General features: G+C 56.9%; 2 protein-coding genes across 3 annotated transcripts in view; one reads left to right on the top strand and one right to left on the bottom strand.

The window, feature by feature from the left end:
- The window catches only part of NECAB3 (N-terminal EF-hand calcium binding protein 3), a 79,512-nt gene that overhangs the window by 36,600 nt on the left and 28,272 nt on the right, over positions 1-14,640 (top strand). The gene's annotated exons all lie outside the window — the stretch shown is intronic.
- On the bottom strand, positions 4,362-8,747 carry ACTL10 (actin like 10). The gene is made up of 2 exons (XM_075901508.1): positions 8,601-8,747; positions 4,362-5,868 (listed from the first exon to the last, which is right to left on the bottom strand). Exon 2 carries the CDS (start codon positions 5,764-5,766, stop codon positions 4,648-4,650), a length of 1,119 nt encoding a protein of 372 aa, XP_075757623.1. The 5' UTR covers positions 5,767-5,868; positions 8,601-8,747; the 3' UTR covers positions 4,362-4,647.

Below are 14,640 nucleotides of genomic sequence, written 5' to 3'. Positions count from 1 at the left end.
AATTTAACTCACTCAAGCCCTGGGATTGGCACCCTGAAGAATTCTTGTTGATCTCGCTACTGCCTGTTGGGAAGGTGGATTATCTGCAGCGTGGGGGGACTCCGCCTCTCGCTGTTGTCACCGCTCAAGTACTCCAGCGTACCTGATGTAAGGAAGACCATGTACGCGCACTGTACACTCCATGCACACTTCATGCATGCTCCATGTACGCGCACTGTATGCTCCATGCACACTCCATGTACGCGCACTGAACGCTCCATGTATGTTCCATGCACACTTCATGCATGCTCCATGTACGCGCACTGTATGCTCCATGCACGCTCTATGTACGTGCACTGAACGCTCCATGTACACACACTGTACGCTCCATGTATGTTCCATGCACACTTCATGCACGCTCCATGTATGTGCACTGAATGCTCCATGTACATGCACTGAACGCTCCATGTATGTTCCATGCACACTTCATGCACGCTCCATGTATGTGCACTGAATGCTCCATGTACGCGCACTGAATGCTCCATGTATGTTCCATGCACACTTCATGCACGCTCCATGTATGTGCACTGAATGCTCCATGTATGTTCCATGCACGCTCCATGCACGCTCCATGTACGTGCACTGAACGCTCCATGTATGTTCCATGCACACTTCATGCACGCTCCATGTATGTGCACTGAATGCTCCATGTACGCGCACTGAATGCTCCATGTATGTTCCATGCACACTTCATGCACGCTCCATGTATGTGCACTGAACGCTCCATGTATGTTCCATGCACACTTCATGCACGCTCCATGTATGTGCACTGAATGCTCCATGTATGTGCACTGAATGCTCCATGTACGCGCACTGAACGCTCCATGTATGTTCCATGCACACTTCATGCACGCTCCATGTATGTGCACTGAACGCTCCATGTATGTGCACTGAACGCTCCATGTATGTGCACTGTATGCTCCATGTATGTACACTGTATGCTCCATGTGCACACCTTGTACGCTGATGAAAGCAGCTTTTTGGACGGTGTAGGAACACGCCCTCCCTGAAGGATATTCGCTACGCTCACAGCGCTATTCCATCGACTAGCGGGGTTTGTCGGCACAGCTGTACCTGCTGGAGTGTGGTGTATACACACCTGTCTGACGGGCTGTGCCGTGTACGTTTTAAGCGGAGACCCAGCGCGTAATTAGCAGCCTCACGCTGCCCAATACCAGTGCCACAGAACCGGCCTTGCAGCTGATAGGGCGGGATGGTCCGTGGGGTAGAAAACTGCCGCCTTGAGTGAGGAGAGCTGAGGGGAGACCCCTTCCTGCAGCAGGGGGCGATGGGAAATGGGCAGAGGAGCCACCGAGGCAGCGGAGGAAATGCAGGGGCCATGGGGAAGGGAGAAGCCAGGGAGAGAGTCCCTCTGGTCAGTGGAAGGGTTGCATTGCGCAGGGCGCAGCGGCCGCTGGAGGGGAACAGGCTGGCTAAGGCGGCCGTGGGGAGCATGGCTCTGCTCCTCTGGAGGGATGGTGGAGAACGAGAATTGTACGGTTACGTAACATGGGCCGAAGAAAACCTGCAACGTATGGTACCTGCACCGGGCCCAGCGCGGGGACCGTAGCAGTGACTGGCCCAGGCCAGTGCCTGCCCAGAGCGGTGATTGACAGGTGTCCCCGCAGGGAGAATACTTCCGACTGGCCACAGGAGGGTGCCCTTACAGACGTGCGTGGCCAGCGGAGTCGTTTTGCATGCAAATTAGGCACACGGCAAGGTGTGGGTTTTGTGGATGATCCCTAAACCAGTTCTGAAATGCACCCCCCTTTGCAGTGTCCCCCCCTCCTGCAGCGAGAAGGGCCAGCAAAGCAAACCCCTCTTTGGGGTCAGTGCTATTTCTCTTTCTCGGCATCTTGTGAGGCAGCAGCCTCTCTACACCTAACGTTAAAAACGCAGGGCCTGTGAAAAGCGCTGCCTAACCCCATTGGCTTCTGAGAACTGGGCCCACAATTAGGCCAGGGATTCACCCAAGTCGCTAAAATCCAAGACCAGAAATTGCCAGAGCCGCAGAACTGGGGGCTGGGGCGGAGGCGGAACGTTTTGCTTGATGTGAAGGGAAATGCGGAAGGGGTCCCTGAGCTACGGCATCCTAAGACTAGCGGTAGCTCGAATTGAAAAGGCCTCTTCATTTTGTCCCTGTGGAGCAAACTACGAGAGCAGGAAATGGAGCTCGTTAGCCTCCGTTAGCTGAGAGCTGCTGATTGAGCTGGAACGTCAAAACCAGACTCGTTAGTTTGGGATTGGTAACTGCGCTAGGGCGACATGGGGCAAGGACACTTCCGGTGCCTGCTGGTGTCAGCCACACCCGTCTGCTCCCGCGCCCCCGCCCTGTCGCTCTCCTGCACGCTGCGGGAACGGGCCCGGCAGACCCATGGGGCATCTCTGGCTGCCATTCGGAAGCACGGCTCCACTGGGGATTCCATCTGCATGCTGAGGAGCCGAGAGCCTTCCTAGTGACGTGTAGGGACCTTTTAAAGTCTGTAAGGCTGTTCTCCAACACAGCCGGCAGGTGAAGCTCAAGTTGTAGCCACGCACCAGGCTGGGTGGTGTCGATCCCTGCAAGGCGCGGCTTAGCGTGTTAGTGCTGTCTAGACGCAAACCGGGACCAGATAATTACACATTCCTGCCAGCTTCGGCTGTTCTGGTACTAGAAGACTTACCTGGTATTGCCCAGGTCCCTCAGGACAGGAGTGGGGGTTGTGGGGTGAAGAGGGGTTTGGGGGGAAAGGGGGCGCAGGAGTCAGGGTGGAGGGTTGAGGAACAGCTCGGGGCAGAGGCCTGGGGATGTGGGGGGGATGTGAGGAGGGGCTATGGGAGTTGGGGGGTGCAGGAGTCGGGGGGAGGGACCTGGGGATGTGGGGGGAATGTGAGGAGGGGCTATGGGAGGTGGGGGGGCGCAGGAGTCAGGGGGGAGGGACCTGGGGATGTGGAGGGAATGTGAAGAGGGGCTATGGGAGGTGGGGGGGGCGCAGGAGTCAGGGGGGAGGGGCCTGGGGATGTGGGGGGAATGTGAGGAGGAGCTGTGGGGGGTGCAGGAGTCGGGGGGGGCCTGGGGATGTGGGGGGAATGTGAGGAGGGGCTATGGGAGGTGGGGGGCGCAGGAGTCAGGGGGGAGGGGCCTGGGGATGTGGGGGGAATGTGAGGAGGGGCTATGAGAGGTGGGGGGTGCAGGAGTCAGGGGGGAGGGGCCTGGGGATGTGGGGGGAATGTGAGGAGGGGCTATGGGAGTTGGGGGGTGCAGGAGTCAGGGGGGAGGGGCCTGGGGATGTGGGGGGAATGTGGGAGGGGCTATGAGAGGTGGGGGGTGCAGGAGTCAGGGGGGAGGGGCCTGGGGATGTGAGTGGAATGTGAGGAGGGGCTATGGGAGTTGGGGGGTGCAGGAGTCAGGGGGGAGGGGCCTGGGGATGTGGGGGGAATGTGAGGAGGGGCTATGGGAGGTGGGGGGGGGGGGCGCAGGAGTCAGGGGGGAGGGGCCTGGGGATGTGGGGGGAATGTGAGGAGGGGCTATGGGAGTTGGGGGTTGCAGGAGTCAGGGGGGAGGGGCCTGGGGATGTGGGGGGAATGTGAGGAGGGGCTATGAGAGGTGGGGGGTGCAGGAGTCAGGGGGGAGGGGCCTGGGGATGTGGGGGGAATGTGAGGAGGGGCTATGGGAGGTGGGGGGCGCAGGAGTCAGGGGGGAGGGGCCTGGGGATGTGGGGGGAATGTGAGGAGGGGCTATGGGAGGTGGGGGGCGCAGGAGTCAGGGCCGGGGCTGAGGAGGGGCTTACGGCAGAGGCTGAGGTGCAGGAGTCAGGGCAGAGGGTTGGGAGGGGGAGCTCAGGGGAGGGGTCTCAGGGCAGCAGGTTGGGGGGGGCCGCCAGCTTCTCCAGTCCGGGGTGACAGCACACCCTGCCCGCTGGCTTGTCCCCGAGGCGGGGGAAGGGAGGAGGCTGCACACCCTGCCTGCCAGCTGGGGTCAGGGCAGGGAGGACACAGGCCAGCCCTGCGGGTGCTCTCTGGGCCCAGTCCAGGGGATGGGGAAGGGTGCAGGCTAGTGCTCCCCAGGCCCCGTGCAGGGACTGAGGGGGGGCATGCAGACCAGCCCCAGTGGCACTCCCCAGGCCTGGCCAGGGAGTGGGCGCGCTGGGTGGCTTGGCAGAGCTGGGAGGGATGGGCTGCTTGGCAGGGCAAGAGGAGGCTGCAGGCCAAATGTGCTGGTCCTAGCTCTTACTGGTTAGGAGGAGTTCTTAACGGATGGGCAGACAGGCAGGCAGATGCGCATTTCTAAAACGTGAGCCTGTGGAGGTGCCTGTCTCAGATTAACAGGGGTCACACGCAGATTTCCAGTGAAATAATTAAAAGCAGTTTAATGACTTTAGTTCCAGTGCGTGTGCAGACAGGCCCAGAAGTAGAAAGCTCAGGAATAAAGTGGCATTCCTCAAGCAAGGGACTCGCACTCAGATAGTGATCACCTTAACTCTGCCCCTGCAGAGATGACAGGACACTGGGATGCCAGGTGCGTTGCTTTTCTTTATTCCTGAAACCTTTGTATTCCGACCTCACCTTTCATCGGATAGAGAGAATTGTGCCCTTTGGGCAGCCAACACACTGGTCATTTATTAGAAACTAGTTGAACTTCTTGTGCACGTGCGCTGCCCCGCACTCCTGGTACTCTCTCTTTCTCAGCCACATGTGCCGGAAGGATTTGAGAGAGGCTGCAATGGAGCCGCCAGCCCAGACTGCCAGACTCCTCTTGGGAGCAGCCAGGACTTTGATGCGGTAGCCTTTGCCGTGTAGCAGGGCGTCTAGCTCTGCGCACACCCTCTCGGGGAAGCAAGGAAACAGCGAGGAGCCCCCGGACAGCACCGTGTTACCGAGAACGTCCCCCTTGCACTCATCCGGCACCTTCTGGAAGCTTTGGAAAGCTAAAAGGTGGAGGCCGGGGGAGTCCTGGTCCAGCAGTTTGGGCTGGAAGAGGGGCTCTGGGCAGCAGAACCGCTCCTTGTCCAGAGTTATCCACTGCCCGTCTGGAGTCTGGATGCCCACCGGGACCTGGTGAGCTTTGTCGCAGAGGTCTCTCTCGTAGTCCATGGACACGTAGCAGCACTGCTTCTTCAGCTGGGTCACCGTTGCCTTGGGCAAGGCGCTCGGCAGCGGCGGGTCCTGGGCGCGGCTCAGCAGCAGGTTGTGCATGTGCTTGGAGAGGGAAAAGCCAGCCACATCTAGGCGATAGGTGGCCTCCTTGCAGATCTGCCCGGCGCAGATGGATGTGACGTGCGACACCCCAGCCCCGGCCTCCACAGCCAGGCCGGTGACCCTGCCCCAGGAGCAGAGGGAGAGAAGCCCCGTGTTCGCCACGTGCAAGGCCGGGACGCCGAAGGCCTCGAAGAAGACCTCGGCCACCTTCTCCCGGTTGGTTGTGGGGCAGGAGGGGGAGTCGGTCATGAGCAGCGGGCGCTCCTCAGGGGACAGCCTGAGCCCGCAGAAGAAAAGGTGGCTCCACACGTTTTCCATGGCTTCCCAGTCCGTGATGACGCCGTGCCTGAGGGGGTGGGTTTTGGGGGCCCTGGCGCTGCCCACCCCACAGCACGTGGCGGTGAGAGGGCACTGGGTCTCCCGCATCACCGCCGGGCAGGTGGGCGGCATGGACGCCGTCTTCAGCACCGACCTGGGCTTGTCCTCTCCAGCCAAGCCGGCCCGCGTGAAGCAGCTGCCGTTGTCGATGACAACCGCCCCCTTCGCCATGGCGTGAGCTGCAGCCCCGCAGCCCCTGAGCTCTGTCCCCTCCGAGGCAAGGCGAGGCCGACGCGCCGTCCGGGGTCAGAGGGAAGTGGCGCCTGCCTCGTCCTGCAAGGAAACAGAAGGGTTCTCGAGAGCCAGTGCCCGGCCGCGGCCAGAGCCAATCCCTTCTTCCTGCCTGAGGTAGCCGAGAAATGCCCCCCCACCAGGGCGTCCCTCAGCAGCAACAGCTCGGCCATGCTGTGGGCAGGCCTGGCCGCAGAGTGCGCGGGGCCCAAGGCCGCGAGTGAGGGGCAGAGCTGGGCCGCACGGGGCCCTGAATTGCAGGGCCTGAGGCAACCGCCTGGCTCACCTTGCCCCGAGGCCGGGGCTGGCTGTGAGCTGCCCCCTCAGGACTTGCTCTGGCTGGGCACATCGGCCCGTCTCAGCCTGGCTGTGAGCTGCCCCCCTCAGGACTTGCTCTGGCTGGGCACATCGGCCCGTCTCAGCCTGGCTGTGCTTGCATGGCAAGGCTGCTGTTACTTCCGATCGTCAGCCCGCTGCATGGGACCGGCCACCGGCCACAACGGGGGCTCCGGGTGCCCGAGGGCTTTCCGGGAGGACAGCGATCCAGGTGGCTGCTCCTGGGCTGGGACTTTTCAAAGCTACCGGGGGGAGTTAGAGGCCCAGCCCCATTCACTTGAAACCTTGACGACCGTGTGCCATGGGAGGCCTGGGCCTGGCTTTCCTGCCCCAGGCTGGTCTGTGCTGTGCCTCGCCCCCACTCCCACTGAAGACTTCACTCGTGCTCAGGCCTTGGGCCGACTGTCTCCGAGGACCCCGTGTTTCCCGCCCCCTGCGACTGTTGGGTGTCCAGGTGTCTGGTATCCTACCGGACAGTCCGGTATTTGAGCCCTCTGCCCGGTAAAAAACAAACCAGACAATTCCGGATACGTGCAGTGTGCAGTGTGCAGTGTCCGGTATTCTCTGATTTTACCGGCTGGGCACCAGACGGAAGCCTGGCATGAGTGGCTCCGCCCCCGCCTGGCTTCTGTGCAATCACAGGCTCCCAGCGCCGATGGCGGCCCCGCCTCCCTGCCTGGCCGTCCTAGCTGGAGGCGGGGCCGCCATCGGCGCTGGGAGCCTCTTGTCGTGTCAGAAGCCGGGCGGGGGCGGGGGGAGTGGCTGGGAGCTCCCAGCGCCGATCGTGGCCCCGCCTCCCAGCCTGGGAGTCCGGTATTTTTTGGGAGACCATCTGGCAACCCTGCCTGCGAGCATACGGGAAGAGCGACCTCAGCAGGTGCTAGATGTGGCAGCGCGTGCACCGTGTGCCGTTTCCTACGTTCTTTGGCAAGCAGCGCTGAGCAAGCCTGGCTGTGGATCCAGGAGCGGGCGCCGCCGTCGGGCCTCTCTCGCTGACCTCAGCCTGGCCAGTGGTCAGAGCCTCCCCACCCCAGCCGCCTGCCTGCGCCTCAGAAAGGACCGCCTGGGCTGAGCTCAAGCAAAACCGCAGAGCCCCCCCCCCCCCCGGGGCAAGGGTGTGAAATTTCGTTCCAAAGTAAATGTGCAAGGAGACTCGTGAGCTGCGGGCTTGGAACGGAGCGACCGTCGCTCGGTGCAGCCTTCTGGTAAGTGACTATAGCTCCTTCCCCGCGCTCGGCCTGCCCCTGCCACGCACGCTCCTCCCAGCGCCTGCCCCCGCAGGCGGCCGTGTTCAGCAGGGGGCTGTGGGGATTCTGGCGATGTGGGGCGCAGAGCTGGTTGGGGAAAGGCCCCCGACGTCGTTTCAGATCAGTGAGAGCAAAATGTTGTGCGGAAACAGGTTAACGTTGGCAAAATTCCTCTGGAAACCTGGCTAGAGCCACCAGAAACTCTCCCGGCAGCCCAGCCCCTCCACAGCCCCCTTCTCCCCCCCCCCCGCAGCCCACCTGGCAGGTGTTCAATACCTGGAAGCCAAAGGCACCGGGGTCCGTGGCTCTAGGACAGCGAGGGGGACAGGCTGCCGGGGGACCCAGGGCTTCCAGGGCGTGGACCACCTGCCAGGTGGACGGTGGCCTGCCTCACACCCCACACTCAGGTCTCTTCAGAGCACTTGGAAGTAGGGATGTGAAGGTTTAACAGGTTAACCAGTCCTCCGTAACGGGAGAGGCTTGCTGGTTAAGGGTAATTGGTGGGGCTGGAGCAGCTGTCGGCCTGCAGTGCTCTAGTGCAGCCCCTGCCTGTGATGGGCCCGGGTACCCCACCGGAGCAGGCTGCTCTGGCTGGCCTGGAGACACCCCCCCTTTAACCGGTTAGCCAATTCCACGGGACTTTCCATCCCCACTTGGAAGCTTTTGCATTTTCATTCACCCCGAGACCAGAAGATTTCAATGGAATCCCTCGTAGAGATGGGACGTCCTTTCTGCGCCGGAAGCCCTTGACTTGGGCACCATTGGGGTAACCTGATCTAATGCGCTCATCTCGCCAAAGTCGATGTTCTGCCGCGTGCGCCTCCTGTTCTCTCCCCCCCCGGGCTGCCCCCCTAGGAGGGGTCGGTAGCAGTGGTGGCCTCAGCAGCCACGGCTCAGGAGCAGTGCCGATTGGCAAAGACTTGCTCGTGTGTTGCTGACGTCCAAGCCAGCTGTGTGCAGCCAGGCGGACCGGCCCTGGGCTCCTCCTGGAGCTCAGATTCTCCAGCCGTAAAACCCGGCAGAGCAGTTTTGTCTCAGGGCGGCCGCTGGGTGCGTTGTAGGGTTCCCAAAGGGCCTTATGTTGGGTGTGGGGCAGCCCTCCCCACAGGCACATCCTTTCCTCAGCCCCACCCAAACCCAGATTCTAATACCCCCGGCCAGGATGGAGGCACGTAGGTACAGCCCTCTCACCGGATTGCCCCTTCTGCTGACCCCCAGATCCTCTTGGAGCTGGCCTGGGGTTGGCGCCAGGGCTCCCTGACCTGCTGGTGCGGGTGGGACTGGCTCCCATGGGGTGGGCTGCTATGCCAGGAATTCTGGAATCTTCCCCCACCCCCGTGGCGTCTGTTCCTAGCCAGGGATTGTTCGCGCCCATGACCTCACAGACGTGGCTGGAGCGTGGGTGGTGCTAGTCAGATGTGGTGTCCTAGGAAAGCCCGGCCCCTCATGGGCGTCAGACCGGGGGGACGTGGCTGAGAGCCCTGCCCACTGCCCTGCATTCTGTAGCGCTGCTGTGTGCTGTCCAGCAGCCCTTGTGTTGCGGCCAAAGGGGGGACGAATTGAGTCCTCCGCTTTTCGCTTGGAAAACCCTGCGTAATCCTTTGGGGCGAGAGAAGCTCTTTACCCTGGTTATTAACCGGAAGCTCTTCAGAGGGGCACAGGCTGAAATGCAGCCGCCTCTGAGGTGGAGTGTAGCAGCAAGCGCACAGGAAGAGAGGACGGACAGGAAACTGCAGGGGGAATTGTCGGGACGTAAGATTTGCCCCCCAAGCTTTCACGCCCCTACTCTCGCTCCCATGGCTTCTTTCTTTCCGGCTCTGTTCCAGGTCTCCTGCTAAGCACCTCAGGCAGCTCAGGGCGGGAAGAGCAGGCCAGTAGCGCAATGGTGTTGCTGAGCCCCAGTTAGAATCCGGTGCAAAGTCCGTCCCCTAGAGGTGGAGAAATGGAGAGGGCCGATGGGCTAATCTGGTGCTCTTTCCTCTGTGTGTGTGTCAGTTTGGAGACATACCCTGCAAGGTGCTGCGTGCTGTCGGCTCCTGTTGACTTCAGGAGGAGTTGGGGGGTGCTTAGCACCCCTGACAAGCACAGTACCTGGCAGCGTCATGCCTCAAGTAGGAGCTCAGGACTCAGCCCATGGAGCAAACGTGTCTGCGGCAACCAAACCTGCCTGGTTTGTGCCCTGCTCCCATCAGCCTGTCTGTGAAGCTGACTAGAAAGGAAGGGCTAGTCCACCCCAGAGGGCAGCGTTGGTGCCGTGGGGGTTTGGTGCCACTTGCTAAGAAGTAGAAAAGAACAGCACAAGCATATGAGAATAAAACCAGGAAGCTGAGGCATGAAATGAGTTTCACGTAGTGGGGGACGTGAAAGGGAATGAGAAGAGGCTCTTTTAATACATTAGAAACAAGAACAAGACGAAGGAAAGTGTAGGCCCTCTACTTAGTGGGGAGGGGGAGCTAATAACTTATGACTTCAAAAAGCTGAGGTATTTAATGCCTATTCTACACCAGTCTACACTTAAAATGGTTAATGGTGAGGGTACTCAACACAATTAATATTAACAACAAGAGGAAGGAAAAATAGGAAACGATCAGGTTAAAGACTATTTAGATGTTAGATGTCTACGAATTCACAGAATCCTAGAACACTAGGACTGGAAGGGACCTCGAGAGGTCATCGAGTCCAGTCCCCGCCCTCATGGCAGGACCCAGTACCGTAAACCACCCCGATAGACATTTATCTAACCTGCTCTTAAATATCTCCAGACGTGGAGATTCCACAACCGCCCTGGGCAACTTCTTCTGACAGGCAGAAAGTTTTTCTTAATGTCCAACCTAAACCTCCGTTGCTGCAATTTAAGCCCATTGCTTAGTGTGACGGCGCGTCGGGGTCCCCCGCCTCCTGCACCCCCGTAGTGGCATGGACAGATTCCACCAGCCAGTAGAATAGAAGTTTATTGCTTCCCCAGGATACAGCACAGCACAGATGTAATTTGGTTACAGGAACTGGGGCTAGGAGGCCTCAGTGCCCCCCCCCCCCTGGAGATGGGGGGTGGCTGGACCCTACAATCCCAGCCTCCTCCCTAGCTCCATCTCTCCTGCTTCCCAGACAGAAACTACCACTCTCCTCCACCTTCCTTTGTTCCTCTCCCTGGGAGGTAACCGGTCGAACAGGTACCTCCCTGCCCCATCAGCTACTCTGCTGGGCCGTGGTAGAGACAGTAACCAGTGGGGGTCACCCACAGCCCAAGCCCAGGAACCAGCAAGGTACCAACACTACGCCACACCAACCTAACCCTCCCTTGCTGCAATTTAAGCCCATTGCTTCTTGTGCTATCCTCAGAGGCCAAGGAGAACAATGTTTCTCCTTCCTCCTTGTGACACCCTTTTAGGTACCTGAAAGCTGCTGTCGTGTTGCCTCTCAGTCTTCTCTTTTCCAAACTAAACAAGCCCAGTTCTTTCAATCTTCCTTCATAGCTCATGTTCTCTGGACCGTTCATCATTCTTGTTGCTCTTCTCTGGACCCTCTCCAATTTCTCCACATCTTTCTTGAAACGTGGTGTCCAGAACAGGACACAATACTCCAATTGAGGTCTAATCAGCGCAGAGTAGAGCGGAAGAATGACTTCTCCTGTCTTGCTCACAACACTCCTGTTAATGCCTCCCAGAATCACGTTTGCTTTTTTTTGCAACAGCCTCACGCTATTGACTCATATTTAGCTTGTGGTCTACTATGACCCCTAGATCCCTTTCTGCAGGATCCTTCCTAGATCATAAGAAGTTCATGTGAGACCGTATCAAACGCCTTACTAAAGTCTAGGCATACCACATCCTCCGCTTCTCCCTTATCCACAAGACTCGTTATCCTATCAAAGAAAACTGTCAGATTGGTTTCACATGATTTGTTCTTTACAAATCCATGCTGGCTGTTACCTATCACCCTATTATCTTCCAAGTGTTTGCAGATAAATTCCTTAATTACTTGCTCCATTATCTTTCCTAGCATCTAATGTTAAAGAGGAAACAAAAAGGTTCATGGGAAATTATAGGCTGCTCAAACTAATTTAGGTACCTAGAAAAATATTGGAACAAATGATTAAACACTACAGGGTAATGAGGAATAGCAAACGTGGATTTGTTAAAAACAAACCATGCCAAGCCGACTACATTTTCTTCTTTGTCAGGGTGTGGCTGGATAGAGGAGAAGTAGAGTGATAGATCTTGAACTCCTCTGAGCTCCTTTCCCCCCATCTTTGGTGCTTAAACTGACTGGTCTGTAGTCTCCTGGGTTGTTATTTCCCTTTATATAGATGGGCACTAGATTTGCCCTTTTCCAGTCTTCTGGAATCTCTCGTGTCTTCCATGATTTTTCAAAGATGATAGATCCGTGGTCCCCAACCTTCAGAGGCTGCCGGGCACCAGGGGGCGTGGCCGTTCGCCTGCCGGGCGCCAGAGGGCGGGGACACATGCACGCCTGGGGGCAGGCGGCCCCCCCATAGCTGCATGCTCGGGGGCGGGGGCCCCCCGTAAGTACCGCCCTCCCGGGGCTGGGCCCCCCCTGCAAGTGCCGCGCGCTGGGGGCCAGCGCCCCCTCCAAATGCCGTGTGCCCGGGACCGGCGGCCCCTCCTCCACCAAGTGCCGCGCGCCCTGGGCCGGCACCCCCGCCCCCAAGCACCGCGCGCCCGGGCCGGTGCTCCTCCTAAGCACTGCGCGCCCGGGGCCGGCGCCCTCCCCTCGCCCTCCAAGCGCCGCACGCCCGGGGCACGAGGAGCCAATTCGCAGCGCTCCCGGGGCCGGCGCTTACCATGCGCCCGGGCCGGCTCCGGCACAGCGCATGCACCACGTGCCCAGGGCCAGGCCAGCCCCGAGTACTTGGCGGGTGCACACAAATGGCCCCGCGGGCGCCATGTTGGGGACCACTGTGATAGATAAAGGCTCAGACACCTCTATCAGCTCCTTGAGTATTGTAGGATGCATTTCCTCAGGCCTGGTGACTTGCAGACATCTCACTTTTCTAAGTGATTTTTAGCTTGTTCTTTTTTATTGTATCTTCTAAATCCACCCCATTCCCTCTAGCATTCAGTATGTTCGGCATCCCTTCATCATCAGACTTCTTGGTTAAGATTGAAACGAAGAAGTCATTAAGCATCTCTGCCATTTCCAAGTTTCCTGTTAGTTTCTCCCTCCTCACTGACGGTTACAAAATGACAAATGAAATGGACCCTCTCTGCATGTTGGGGCCTTCAAAGTATTTGAAGGCTTCAATATCTGAGACATAGGTGAGAGGATTATTCTAAGAGGGGTGGGTGAGATTCTGTGGCCTGCACTGTGCAGGGGGTCAGACTAGATGATCAGAATGGTCCCTTCTGACCTTAAAGTCTATGAGTCTATGAGTCTATAAGTGTAAAGTAATGCACATTGGGAAAAATAACCCCAACTATACGTACAGTATGATGGGGGCTAATTTGGCTACAACAAATCAGGAAAGAGATCTAGGAGTTATCATGGACAGTTCTCTGAAAACTTCCACGCAGTGTGCAGCGGCGGTCAAAAAGGCAAATAGGATGCTAGGAATTATTAAGAAAGGGATAGAAAATAAGACCCAGAATATCTTACTGCCCCTGTATAAAACTATGGTACGCCCACATCTTGAATACTGTGTACAGATGTGGTCTCCTCACCTCAAAAAAAGATATTTTGGCCTTGGAAAGGATTCAGAAAAGGGCAACTAAAATGATTAGGGGTTTGGAACGGGTCCCATATGAGGAGAGGTTAAAGCGACTGGGACTTTTCAGTTTAGAAAAGAGGAGACTAAGGGGGGATATGATAGAGGTCTATACAATCATGAGTGGTGGGGAGAGGGCCGATAAAAAAAAGTTATTTATTAGTTCCCATAATAGAAGAACTAGAGGACACCAAATGAAATTAATGGGTAGCAGGTTAAAAACTAATAAAAGAAAGTTCTTCTTCACACAGTGCACAGTCAACCTGTGGAACTCCTTGCCAGAGGAGGCGGTGAAGGCTAGGACTATAACAGAGTTTAAAGAGAAGCTAGATAATTTCATGGAGGTTAGGTCCATAAAAGGCTATTAGCCAGGGGATAGAATTGGTGTCCCTGGCCTCTGTTTGTCAGAGGCTGGAGAAGGATGGCAGGAGACAAATCGCTTGATCATTGTCTTCGGTCCAGCCCCTCTGGGGCACCTGGTGCTGGCCACTGTCGGTAGACAGGATACTGGGCTAGGTGGACCTTTGGTCTGACCCAGTACGGCCGTTCTTGTGCACACTGAGCAGTGGGCCTACCCTGTCCTTGGTCTTCCTCTTGCTTCTAATATATTTATAGAGTGTCGTCTTGTTTCCCTTTATGTCTGTAGCTAGTTTGAGCTCGTTTTGTGCCTTTGCCTTTCTAATCTTACCCCTGCCTGCCTATATTGTTTGCTTATATTCATCCTTTATAATTTGCACTAGTTTCCATTTTTTATATGATTCCTTTTTGATTTTTAGATCATGCAACATCTCCTGGTGCACCCAGGGTGGTCTTTTGCCAGACTTTCTATCTTCCCTACACAGCGGATTAGCTTGCTTTATAGTCCTTAATAATGTCCCTTTGAAAAACTGCCAGCTCTCTTCAGTAGTTTTTCTCCTTAGTCCTGCTTTCCCATCTTTGGTGTTTAAGCTAAAGCAACCTCAGAATCATTAGCAATTATTTTTGAGAAAATAATTGGAAAATAGCTGAGGCCCCAGAAGACTAGAGAGAGGCAAAAATAGCACCTAACGTTAAAAAGGAAACAAAAAGGACCATGGGAAATTATAGGCTGCTCAAACTAATTTAGGTACCTAGAAAAATATTGGAACAAATGATTAAACACTACAGGGTAATGAGGAATAGCAAACGTGGATTTGTTAAAAACAAACCATGCCAAGCCGACTACATTTTCTTCTTTGACAGGGTGTGGCTGGATAGAGGAGAAGTAGAGTGATAGATCTTGAACTCCTCTGAGCTCCTTTCCCCTGAGATCTTCTTCCAGACCTAACTCCCCTCCCCACTCTCTGAGTTTGTGGATCTGCTTTTCCGACGTTCCCTTGTCTTTGGTCTGCTGCTCTCACTCCTCCCTTTCCGTCGGATCAGGAGATGTTCACTTTCACCCACTGACTTGATTGTAGTCAGGCTTTTCACACAGTCCCCTCGACACTCTCGTATGCAAATTAGGGAAATGTGGTTGAGATGAAATTACTC

This window comes from Pelodiscus sinensis, chromosome 18, assembly GCF_049634645.1.
Source record: "Pelodiscus sinensis isolate JC-2024 chromosome 18, ASM4963464v1, whole genome shotgun sequence".
Classification (NCBI taxonomy): Eukaryota; Metazoa; Chordata; order Testudines; family Trionychidae; genus Pelodiscus; species Pelodiscus sinensis.
This window is presented reverse-complemented; position numbering and strand designations above follow the sequence as displayed.

Excerpts from the sequence above, each read along its gene's own strand:
- ACTL10 (XM_075901508.1), bottom strand. The coding sequence starts at position 5,766 with ATGGCGAAGGGGGCGGTTGTCATCGACAACGGCAGCTGCTTCACGCGG.